The sequence below is a fragment of the Diabrotica undecimpunctata genome, chromosome 7 (genome assembly GCF_040954645.1).
Source record: "Diabrotica undecimpunctata isolate CICGRU chromosome 7, icDiaUnde3, whole genome shotgun sequence".
Taxonomy (NCBI): Eukaryota; Metazoa; Arthropoda; class Insecta; order Coleoptera; family Chrysomelidae; genus Diabrotica; species Diabrotica undecimpunctata.
This window is the reverse complement of record NC_092809.1, coordinates 39,167,189-39,180,590: the sequence shown is the minus strand read 5'-3', so window position 1 is coordinate 39,180,590 and position 13,402 is coordinate 39,167,189. Positions and strand designations below refer to the sequence as shown.

The 13,402-nt window shown below is 34.9% G+C and overlaps 1 protein-coding gene across 2 annotated transcripts in view; it reads right to left on the bottom strand.

The window, feature by feature from the left end:
- Hacd2 (3-hydroxyacyl-CoA dehydratase 2) overlaps positions 1 to 13,402 on the bottom strand; it is a 45,022-nt gene that overhangs the window by 13,680 nt on the left and 17,940 nt on the right. For both annotated transcript variants that reach the window (XM_072537130.1, XM_072537131.1), the window contains one exon: positions 3,723 to 3,954. In XM_072537130.1, the coding sequence (XP_072393231.1) occupies positions 3,723 to 3,954 (232 nt within the window). The remainder of the gene's footprint in view (positions 1 to 3,722; positions 3,955 to 13,402) is intronic.

Below are 13,402 nucleotides of genomic sequence, written 5' to 3'. Positions count from 1 at the left end.
ACTTCAGAACTGAAAGAAGTAGAACATCTAAATGAAAATGCATTAGATATAGAGGTGACAAACATGCAAATAAATAGTGCGATTCGAAACGCTGATAGAAAATATAAGGAAAAAGGAAAAAACAAGATGGATAAACTCACTCAAGCTACTAAAGATCTTATAAACAAAAGAAGAGAATTGAAAGACAAATACACAGATAATTTTATAACACTTAGACAGTTAAACAAAGATATCACAAAATCCATTGGAAAAGATGTCAGAAATTACAACACTGATTACATAACTCAAGCCATTGATAAAAATAAAAGTTTAAAAGTTCTGCGCCGACAAATGACTGAAGGATAGAAAAATATTTGTAAACTTGTAAATAAAAAAGGAGAAACTACAACAAATAAAGAAGATATTTTAAAAATTGCTCAAGATTTTTACTCAGAATTGTATAACCGAGAAGAACTTTCAGATCCTGATCAAAATCAAATACCAAAAGTTTAAAATGTAGGCTCAGAAGACATCCCAGATATCACAACAGAGGAATTAAAATCAGCTCTCTCGGAGATGAAAAACAATAAATCACCTGGAGAAGATGGGATAGTCATTGAACAAATCAAAGAAGGAGGAGGAACGTTAGTAAATGTGTTGAAAAAGATGTTCAATACTTGTTTGACAAGAGGCGTAACCCCCTCCCAGTGGAATAATGCAATAATAACCATTGTTGATGCCACCTAAGGCCTATTAATTTTGTAATAAATAACTACACTGGAGATTACACTTTACTAAATTTATTTTAGTAATACAACAAAAAAAACTGAACAAAGGGATTTTTAGTATGCGTGGTGATGGTAATGTCTATTATGGTTAGAATCGAGTCTCTCGTCTTCTTTTTTTTCTTTCTCCGAACATGCATGCTTCGTCGGCTGTCATACATAGCGGCTGCTGTGGGCAGAAGAAGAACCAACGTTGTTTCACTAAATTAAGTACTTGTTTTTCTTTTGTCATGCGCTGTAGGACCTCAACGTTAGTGACATGGTCCACATACGATATTTTTAGTATCCTCCTGTAGATCCACATCTCGAAGGCTTCAATCCGCTTTTCTGTGGCTTGCGTCAGTGTCCAGGCTTCAACTCCATATAGTAACGCTGGAAGAATGTAGCACCTCATTATCCGCATCTTGGTTCCCAAACTGAGATCACTGCAGCACAGCAAGGATCTCAACCTGATAAATGTAAATAGCCATTTCAATTCTGGATCTAATCTCTTGGGCGTAGTCCCATTGTGTAAGTCCCAAGTAAGTGAATCTGTCGATCAGAACTAAAATTTTCAAAATAAATTTGTACAATTTGGAAGCGTCGTTCGGGCGTCAAGTCTATTCATGCTGAAATACCAAGCCGAACTTAATATAAATCACTTGAGATCCGTCAAAATGGCCGATAGTTAAAAAAATGTTACCAACTTACATTTCTATACTTCTAAAAAAACACCCTTTACTATTTGAAAGACAACTGATTTATTTTTTCATTAAAATTATAAAACACAGGGTGTTTCGTTTAAAATTATCTATTTAGATATGCATATCGATGTAAATTCCTGAAAGAACGTTACCTACTCTTTGTGTGCAAATGTTTGTAAATGGATAAGATATTAGAGAGTTATTGAAACTGTAAGATGACGCGTTTATTACAGGATCCTTTAATAAAGTACAAAATACTCCATGTCTAAAAGAGAGTTATTGCTATCATGTTGAAGAAATCTTTTATTTTGACAAATGATATTAAATATTTTTGAATAATATAAAGATAACCTATAAATGCCTATTAGATCCTATTTGTTACTTATATAGCTAATCCTAGATTAAAAATTAAAATAAGATCATTGAAAAGAGTGAAACGTTCAATTTCATTAAATTGTTATTTAAAGAATTCTATAATCCATAATACTCATATCTCACTGTGGAAGAACCATTAGAAGATATAGCTAGTTTACTATACTCTATAGAAATAGAGTTGTTACTTATTATTATCGGTATAACATAACGTAAAACAATACTCATAAAGATTTACTAATTGAGAATAATAATACTAAAAATAATATTTATTAAATAAACGGAACATACAACAAATTTGATCAAATATCTATATAATTATAAATATAAATGAAGTTAGAGTTAGACCTATACGTCTTTCTACACGTAATTTGGCAGGTTACGTCAAAATAAGGGATCTTTAAATAAAAGTTCTCCGTCCAGTATTTAGAGAGTTATCAAGTGAAAGAGTGAGAATACGGTAACGTTATTTTAGCAATGGAGCATGCGCAGTATGGAAATTGAATAACGTAAATGATTTTAACGTTTACGGGCTCCGTTAACGTACGTCGAATAGCGGGTTTGATATACGGTAACGTTAGCAGCAAATCGCACCAATTCGTCAAGACTCGGAACTGGGATATTGAAGTTACTGTTCTGTAATTTTATTTTTGTGCATTAGTTAACACGTGTTTTATGTTTTCTTGGTTAAGCATCTGCGAGACAAATAAAACATTTTATTATATTTCATTTTATTTATCAATTATGAACACGGAAATAGTGAAAAAAAGGCTGCGTTTTACAAGCACTGATGACCTTGTACTAGTAAAAGAAGTGCGAGGAGTCAATCCTCTGGAATGTTCTGTTTTTCAAACTGAAAATACTGTTTGTTTGGCTTGCTCAGGCTCCAAGCTATGAAAATTGAACACAGAATGTACATTTTGTATGTTATCATTTAAAATATGATTTAGTATTAAATCTTCTATAACTTCATCATTTATTGCTTCAACTAATATTGCTTGTCCTAAAATGTCTTCCATATTTCTGTAGAAAAAATTTGAAACCCAAAATGTACAAAACCAGATAAAATATATACCTTGGGTGAAAGAAAACAAAAAAAATTAATTATTTTGCTGTCACATACGACATTTGACTGACAGCTGCCAACTATTAACGTGAAGCGTGAAGCACCAATTCGACCTCTTGATAACTCTAAAATTACATATCCGTTAAAACTTTATACCGTAAAAAATAGCGTTTACGTGTCAAAATAACGGAAGGATAAAATTTTACTTGATAACTCTCTTTTATCTTAAATATAAGCGGCCTGTATTTTATTAAAGGACAAAAGTAAAGGACGCAAAACTGCTCATGCGTATATGTCGAAATAAGGGTGTTTTTACTACAGGACGACATAAAACACCTCTTCAATAACTCTCTATTAACTTTGAAAAGATATCACTACCTGTCAAAATTTTTGAAAAAAGATGAATTACTAAAAAATATGAAGTTTTCTACTATGGTACTTATACAAATTTTGTCCAGAATTTTACGCAGAATCTAAAAACATAAAGGGTATTCCATTTAAAATAACAAAGTTGTAGTTCACTTCCGGTATAACCGAAAATGGTATGTCTGTCAAAATATTTTCTTTAAGTTCGTCATAATTGTACTCCCCATAAACCAATTTTCATAAATATAGTGTAAATAATTTCCGATATATACATTCATAGTGTAAGCTTGTCGTGAAACACTTTGTATAAAGATCAGCCATAGTACACAACGACCATAAAACAAATTTAATGACTTATCTTTTAACCGCTTTTAAACGTTCCTTATATTTGCTTCACATTATATTGAATATCCTCCTGTGTTAGATTTTTGTAAAAAACCCTACAAAAAAGATATTGCGTATCCAACTTACCCTTTCGAAAACCCAGCTCGTCTTTTTGTAGCTGGTCGTATATATGGGGATAATCTTCCCGGACGTCCTTAGTTTCTTCATCGATAAGATCATCTTCACTCTGCCATTTATCAAAGTCGATTTTCAACCAAGCTGGCTTCGTAGGTTTCGAAGTCAATCTCGGCCACCAGCCTTTGTCTGCTTTGAATAGAGTTAAATCTACCTTGTAATCAGTTATTGTTATATTCTTCATCTGAAATAAATTTGTATTAAGTTTTATCATTTTTAAAATCATCATTTCATCAACTAACAAATACCAAATTACAAACCGAAATAAAGAAAAATTAGTTCAGAGAAATAAGTTTATTTTGACGTTTCGATGTCCACTTCGGAAATCGTTCTCAAAATACAAGATATTAATAAATAAAACAAAGTTTGATTTTGTTACTCGGTAAAAAAACTTCTAACAATTTAATTTTGTCTGACTCATTCATATTGACAATTCAGACATATCCCTATTATACATGTTAAAGTGAATGACTTTAAAATTATATTGACAATATTTTTCTATTGCACTCCTGGAACGACTGTATTGGAAGATTCGACTAAATAAAATCAACTTTAACTTAAGAATATCCGGCAGAACAATCATAGCATGTGATTTGTCTTTAAAAATACAACTACATACAATAATTACAGTAAAATTCTCCTGTTAGTGATTCTATAGTAAATCAATAGGAAAAAATCTCATAATACTATCCCGACATGATATTTGGTCTTACATTTAGTATACTCATTCATGTTATTTACTTACTAATAGTGGTATTTTCTTTTTATTGATTTCCTCTATTAATATGGGTAACCAGATCCTAAAAGGAATTTGCGATTCAATTGGTTTCATTTAACATAATTATACTTCGTTGATTTTTCTCTTTTTACCATGTTTCTTTCAGGACTATACTTAAATCTTTCCATTCCTATGTCCATTTTCACTATGCGTGTTTACATATTTGAGATCTATCAAATTATCTATTTTTGATATAAGATTGATGTTCACTTATTCTAACATTAAATGGTCTTTATGTTTTACCTAAATAAAAATGTTCGAATTCACAAGGTATTTTATACATATTGTCCTTTCTTGATCATGGTTAGATTTAGTTTTAGATAAAATAGATCTCAATGTGTTGAGGCTTAGGTAGCAACTGTTGTAGGTAGCAACCAGTTGCTACCTAAGGCCCATTTGGAGACTACGCCTCCGGACCAGTAATCCTCGTTGGGAGTTTACGTTGCCACGAAGTGAATTTACTTAAAATTTTAATATCCTACAAAAGTATCAGCAACCATGTAATCTCATACCAATTAAATGTCATTTAAAGGGTTTTCACACATATACAGGGTGTCCAGAAACTCTCCTGACAAACGAAGACCGGAGATTCCTTTGATAATTTTAAGACAATTTAACCCAATTCACATAATCCGAAAATGCTTCCTAAGAGAGCTAGAGCTCTTTGAAGATGGCGCCTTGTAATTAGTTTGTTTTAATACCTCCAGAACGCTTCTAGTTAGAAAAACGAAAACTGGTACGATTATTTATTATTCAGATTTGAATCGATTCCATCAATTGCGAATTTCTAGTACGGTCATAGGCGTCCGTTTTGGGTAGATCAACGGATATTTTAACGCATAACTTTTTTGTGTTTATCTTTTAAGCATTCATTATACTAGATTATTAAATTTTCAGGTATTCTAATAGTAAAAGGTACTCTTACTTAAAGTCAGTTGAATACACCGTTTTCTAGAAATCGATTTGAAAATTTTTCAAATTGAAAAAAATTTTCAATCTAAAATTTTCAGATTGAAAAGTTAAATTAATAGGTACCTAAACGAAAATAACACAAAAGAACAAATATCAAAAGTAGATAGTTGCAAAATATGCTCGATGTTAATGACCATTATAATAATGGTCTCTATGGGTGGCCGCACACAGAAAGAGCAAAACTGTTTTAGTCAAAAACGTTTTTGTTTGAAACGAAAACGTTTTTGTTTCCACAAGAAACATTTTGTTTTCAAGAGAAACAAAATGTTTGCACAAACCATACTGCAATCAGTTTTATTAAAGATGTCGACAGATAACGACGAAATTGCACTAGTTTTCTGGCAGTGGTTCCTCCTACAGGACGAAAAAACGCAAAATAAAAGACAATTTTGGGTGCATCCTATAAATGAGAAAAGAATCTGGCCTCAATTAGTACAATTAATTTTTCTGCGTCCACTTCCATGATACACACAATATAAATAAGCAAAATATCGCTGTTTCCACATGTGCTTCTTGTTGACTACTCGAGCGGTTTCAAGAAAGGAATTCCAAAAACACGTTGCGCCTGCGTACATTGAAATGTTTCGACACAAAACGACGATCCGGTAATCAACATCAAACAGACTGACTGAAACTAAATGAGCCTAAACATGCTTTAGACACACGACTAATCAGTGTCAGCTCATTTCATTTATATGGAAACATCAGCATCAGACTCGTTTAGTCAAAAATGTTTTTGACTAAAACAGTTTTGCTCTTTCTGTGTGCGGCCACCCTTAGTATAAATTTTCCATTTTTCTTAAAGAACGCCGAGTTCTTGCAAAAATTTCAAAATTATTTCTAAATTCGTTGCAAGCATCTTGTATCCTTAGCCAGAGATGTGCACGATTTTGTATCGGAACGGAATAAACACAATAATCGCAAGGATTAACATATGGCGACCTTACTGGCCAAGCAACTGGACAGCTTCTTCAAATCAAGTGGTCTTCGTCGTTATTATCAAGAAAGTCTCGTACATTCCTGTAGTTTTGCCGAATATTTAAAAGCGCATCATCTAACGAATTAGGTAAAACATATCGCAGAGAAAGTAAGTAATCAGCAGCATTTAAACGAGCAGGCAATTCGACAGGCCCAAGTAGATAATCGTTAACTACTCCTATGACTATGATGCTTCAGCTCTTGAACGACGTGGGGATTGTCACAAACGTACGAATAATAATTAAAAATTTCATTTTTTGTGAATGTAGCTTTGTCGCAAAACAAAATGTATCTGAAAAAATCTTCATTTGGGTTTTTCTGATTTTCTAACCATCTAGCGAATTCTTCACGAGCAGAAAAATCTCATTGTAGCAGTGCTTGTACAGTATCAGTGCTTTGTAAAATATAAATAATATAAATTTTCAGGTCCATAATAGAAAAAGATACCAACATCAGTTTGTCGCAGGGTGTTCCGCAGGGTTCAGTACTAGGTCCCATCCTGTGAAATGTCCCACTCTTGTAGCTTATGCCGATGATCTCGCACTGGTTGCGAAGGCGAGTCAGAAAACGGACATGGCTAATGCGGCTAACACAGCCCTGCGTCGCATTAGTAGATGGATCAGAGAGAACGATCTACAGCTAGCGCCTCAGAAAACCGAGTTGTTAGTCGGGTAAAATCCTCTCTTCGCTTTATAGTGAAAGGTGTGGAGGGTGCACCGGTTAAATCGATTAAGTATCTGGGAGTCTGGTTGTCAGAAGGACTAAGGTTTGGAGTACACATCCAAAAGACGGTAGAGAAGGCGAACCGAAATCTGGAGGCGTTGATACGGCTGATTCCAAATATTGGAGGCCCAGGTAGCACCAAAAGAAAGGTGCTAAATGGAGTTTTCTAGTCGGTGGTAACCTACGCTGCCCCCGTGTGGTGTAGCGTATTGAACACTATGAAATACGCTAAGCTGATGGAGACTTCGCAAAGGCGAATGCTCCTCAGGGTATCTAGCGCATATAGGACGGTTTCAAATAAGGCTCTATATGTCATTGGAGCGATGATACCGATCGTTTTGTTGTGCAAAGAGCGAGCGAGGGTGTATGCGAGGAGGATGAATGTAAATATAGATGAGAATGAGAGAGAAAGAACGATTGTAGAGTGGCAGAGAGAGTGGGCGAATGATAGCAGAAAGGCAAGGTGGACGAAGGAGCTTATTCCCGATATGTGGCCGTGGAGGGAATATAAGTTCAGGAAACTAGACTACTTCCTGACGCAGTTTCTGACCAGACATGGTAGTTTTGGCATCTTCACAAATAGAGTAGGCAAATCTGCCTCGGCAGACTGTACTGTTTGTGGGGTACCGGACGCTCCCGTCCACATTTTAACTGCCAGAGATGGGCAAAATTGCGAGAGGCGAATGGGTTTCGGGCTGGATTAAAGAAACATTATAAACATAATGTTGAGAGTAGAGAAAGATTGGAGAGAAGTACACTGTCTGATTTCTGGGGTGATGAAGAAAAAGGAGCAGGAGGACAGAGGAGGAAATTGAGCCAGGGATCTGAAATTTATGGTTAATATTATTTATTAGTTTGTGGCCTAACGTCTGAAATATTTTCTGATTTACGGTAATAGATATGGTTATTTATAAGTTTTTAGTTTTTTATTTTAGTTGTTCATTGAGTGGTAAGATCACCTCTCTGGAACGGCGGTTAAGGTTTTAGCCGGAACACGGTTAATCCGGCACTACCCTGGGGTCTTCTGGCCTAGTATCATACTCGGCCGAAAGATGCCAGGGTGTCTTGCTCCGTGACGTAGATGTCCAAAAAAGATTTCCACCACATTTGCCTGTCAGAATTCAATGGATACCTTCTTAGGCTCGTACTGGAATCTGGCAATACGGCAATTAAAAAAACAAAAAAAAACCATATTTACCTAGTACCAGCACTGAAGACGGAATATTTATTCTGTGATGTAGCTCGAAAGTGTTCTTTTAAATAAATATACCTTTTATAAAGGATTTTTTTACTAAAATTTTTGTGATATATGGGATACAGCCAACTACACAGGACATTAACTTTTTCCTTGTGGCTTTTATGTGACAAGTTTTTTGAGTTCTATGGGCATCAATAACTAAAACCTCTGGTTCCTTTACGGGATTCAGTGGAGTTTTTAAATTATTAACAATTTGAGGCCAAAAACGGCAAAAAATGAGCGTAGTTTGATGCAGAAACATGCAATAAATGCTTGGGAATTACAGCTCAATTGGTTCCGTCTATTGAATTTTTTCTTATTTTAAACTACTATGTAGGCCAGTCTACTGTCTATGCCTACTGCAATTGATTGTCCAGGGAAAAATAGACAGTAAGCGAAGGCCAGGCAGGAGAAGACACTCGTGGCTCCAAAATCTGAGGAAGTGGTTCGGGCTCACATCGGTCGAACTATTCAGAAGCGCCGCAAACGAGATCAGAATTGCCATGTTAATAGCCAACGTTCGCAACGGACAGGGCACTTGAAGAAGAAGAAGATGTAGGCCAGAATACGCTCGTTGGATGATATAGAAAAATAACTATGAGGTACGCATGAGCCAATGACGACAAGGGACGGCATACGACAGTAATAAAGCTGATTTTCCGCTACTGCGTGAACTAAGTCTTAAGCTAGGTAAGTAAATATTGTGGTGAATGATGCCACTTACCTATTGTCATGGTATTAGCAAAAAAACATCAGGCTCTAGATGTGACTAAAAGGAAAAAACTTCAAAAAATGTTCCATTTAGCGGCTAAAAGAGATTCAAATTCGCCATCTTGGTAGCTCACTGAAAGGATGCGAAAGTACCATTCCGAAAATTTGTACGATCAACTTATACCAAACAAAGAAGTTATATAAAATAGCCAAACATAGAACAAAGTAAGCAAATTAGATCTATTAGAGAGGAATGGTGGGTGCTGAATAAGAAAGGCGTTCCCGGGGATATGTGCAGATTGTGAGGGACATGTATGAGGGAGTAACAAATTAGTGTTACGACAGGTCTGGGAGAGACTAATATATTTCATGTAAAAGTAGGATTGCACCACGGCTCGGTGCTCAGTACTCATGAATACTTATTCGTGTTGGATCAGATAACAGCGAAACTACAGGGTAAAATTTCCTGGTACTTGATATACTCGGTTCGCTATTCTCAGTCCGAACTGTCTAGTGAATTTAGTATTTTTTTTGCGAAGTTATTTACTTTTTGACAGACTAAAAGTGGCTGGAAATTAATATACAACCAAGCACACGTACTCATAGCCAATATTAATAGTAAGCAAACTAAATAGTACCTAAATAAAATAGAACTTTGCGAATTACCGACAATCAATATTTATTTATCTGCACCATATAATAAATAGTTATGTTAAATTATAACAACTAAAATATATTTTTTAAATATATACTACCCAAAATTTGATGGGTTTAGTATACACTTCCACTATTTAGAATAATTCTTCTTTTTTTAAAGAAAGAAGTCTGCAATAGTAGGATACTTGAGCTATTAATACTGAGAAGTAGGAATTGTTGTGTTGTAGGTTTCCGACAATGAATCTGTCAAAATATGCCCGAGCTAAGCGAATGGAGTATAAAAAATTATTAATAAAAATTATTACAAAAGATTTAGAACAAAACGTGGAACAGTGGAGACAAACTCTTGGGAAAAATGGTTTAAAACTTAGTCGGACAAAAATAGAGTATTTGGAACGTTGATTTAAAGCTGGAATTACAACTACAAATAAGATGATGACTTTGGATTGTGAAATGATTGTGACCAATAATAATTTTCAGTGTCAAAATGAGAAGGCGTAGGTCTAGGTGGTTAAGGCAGGTTCAACGTCTGAATCATAACCATACAATAGAAAGAATTGCTGAATTGCAAAGAAGACTTGGTTAATTTAGGAATAAACGCAAAGAAAAAATAAAAGTTCTCCGAAAAATAACAATAATATTATCAAGTCTATGACAAATTTGTTAATATAATTATTAGTTTACTACGTACGTATTTTTTATGAAGTCCAAGGATATATTATATATACTTATCAATGTTGCGTAAAATAAACTATCTAACTAGTTTTCAAATTGTATTGTAATGGCTCATTTTCATCTAAAATTTGCGTCATAAAAATTTAATATTTTATGTATAGATTACTATCAACGTTAACTAAAAATGTTTTATTCAAAAAGGCAAAGCAAAGGACAATTTATTTTAAAATTTTAAAATACTACAAATATATTTTGAATACACCAAATCACTATAAACAATCTACGACAAACTACAAATAGCCTTAACTATAAATAAAATACTCGATTGGTGTATTGAAAATTCAATAATGTAAGCAGGAATACCAACGAACTCAGTAGAGCTTTCGATAGAGAACGGCACGAAGGCCTGCTGTATAAAATGAGCCAGTATGGTTATAGCGAGGCGATGACCTGTCTCCTGTCGTCATACCTAGCCGACAGAAGGTTCAGAGTTCGAAGCCCTGTCCGAAGTCGGCACTATGGAAGCTGGTGTGCCACAGGGGGCAGTGCTGTCGCCATACCCATACACCATATATACGGCAGACACACCATCTGAACCCAGTTCGATGCTAAGCCTGTACGCAGACGATACAGCGATAGCTGCTAGCAGCGTTAACCCAGATACAGCTACTAGACACCTACAAAGAGCACACGCCATGCCTCAAAGAACTTGAGGCATGGTGTGTGCAGTGAAAAATAGCCGTCAGCAAAAAAAAAGAAAAGGCACACCAAATTCGGTACGAATCGTCAAACCAAGCAAAATATCTAGGTATAACGTTGGATAAAAAGCCGACCTTCACAGAGCACGTAAAACAAACGATCAACAAAGCTAAAGAACTCAGGAGTCAACTCTCATCACTAATAGGTCGAAAGAGTAAACTAAAATTTAAAACAAAGATTAGGATGGCAAACTGCATAATTTTGCCAACACTAACATACGCCTCAGCAACATGGGGACATACGTGTAAAACCAACAGAAAAAGGAAACAGACCATCCAGAAGTTCATGATCAGAGGGGCTCCCTAGGTACGTCCCATTAAGGTACGTATTTAGGAATTCACAACAAAGAGAATCCTGAGAACAATGGACGAAAGAGCACACGAGATATTCAACAACCCCAGGAACCACCCGAGCAGATTATTAAGAGAGTTAACAGACTATGACGAAAACGTAAGGACGATACATAGACGGTCCAGGCAGCAGCTAGCAGAATATAAGGATAACTAAGAAAATTAACAAAGAATGAGATAGCCATGGTATATACTCCTGGGAGTACACCCCACCCATTGCTACTTTCTTTCTATTATTATTTCATCTTAATCTTTACTAACAACCTTCTGTTACAGCAGTTATGCCAACGATGCAATCACATCAAGTGAATTCTGAGGCACAAACATAAAGATGCCCCTCAGGCTATCGCTCCTCAAGCAAAACGGCCCCTCAGGCAGGTCAAAGAACTTATAGTCGTGAAACCTGAGCATCGAAGTCGAGTGCTACAAGCGTGAGCTCGGTGGCCAGACCTTTCGGGCACTCAGCCGGCGAAAAGATCAAAATTTATTTTCCGATTCGGCGGCTGAGTGACCGAGCACACAAAAATATGAACACACTTTTGGGACACAATACCCGTCTAGCTACCCCTAAAATTAGGTGGCGTAACTACACAAAGTAAAACAGAAGATGTCCCATTACCCAGGGCATCCAAAGTAACGCACAGTACATTGCCTCCAAGTTTGCGGAATTAACTTGGAGCTTCCATTTTTCGCGCATGGGCAATTATTCGCGTGTCGTAAAATCGTCATCATTGTATATTTATTTAACGTAAACAAAAATAAAAATATTTTATTAGAAAGCATTTAATTAGTTCAACTTTTTTCATGAATGATATACTTGAGTGTTTTTTTTTTATTTTCTGATCATTTTTTAGACACATTATTTAATTCTAAGGCGGTACAAAGTTCGCCGGGTCAGCTAGTATGCAATAATTGAGGGTAGTACCGAAGAGACGGGTACGAAATAAGAATTTGAATTTATCTGCTAGAGAAACTTGTGACAATATTATATTTCAAATTAAAGATCGTTTGGCATTTAAAAATTATCTATATGGTGCAAAGATGTTTCAAAGAGAAAATTATAAACATTATAGAAAGGAACTACCTTTAGAAGACATTGATATCTTCTGCAAGGCATTTCCAATAGTCGAAAACTATGCCCTGAAATTGTAATTGACAATATTTTACTCACGGTCAGAAATAACACAAGGAATCGAAATTGTTTGTCAAACATTTTTTTGTGAAACAAGTAAAGTTATTATTATTTTAATAACGATGCCAATGACAACTACAGAAACTGAAAGATGTTTCTCTACTTTGAAATTGATTTACGTTTCTACGTTTCCAAGGAATACAATGTCGGAAGAAAGACTGACGGCGCTTGCCATATTGTCCATCAAAAAAACTTTAGTTAGAGAAATTTCTGCCTTCCAACGAAAAGATAATTGAAATGTTCATCTTCGATAAAAACAGAATGATTGAGTTTTATTTTAAGAAGTAGGCTTTTGATAATAATTATTTATTTTTTATATTCTCAAATCAGAGCTCCCCTGAACAAAATTATCACCAGCCGCCACTGGTTAAAATCAATTTTTACACAATTTTTTTAACTATTTTCGGATTGGAAATACAAACGTAAAACAAAATAAACATGCATTTTTCTTACAATGAATTGTTTTTTATTTCTATATATAAAGTATTCAGTATCATACTGATTTGATATTATTTGGTTTTTATTTAAATATTACGATAAGCGGTCAAATGTAGCGCATTCAAAACAAGTTAAAAACAAAAAAGGGATCAAACAATAACA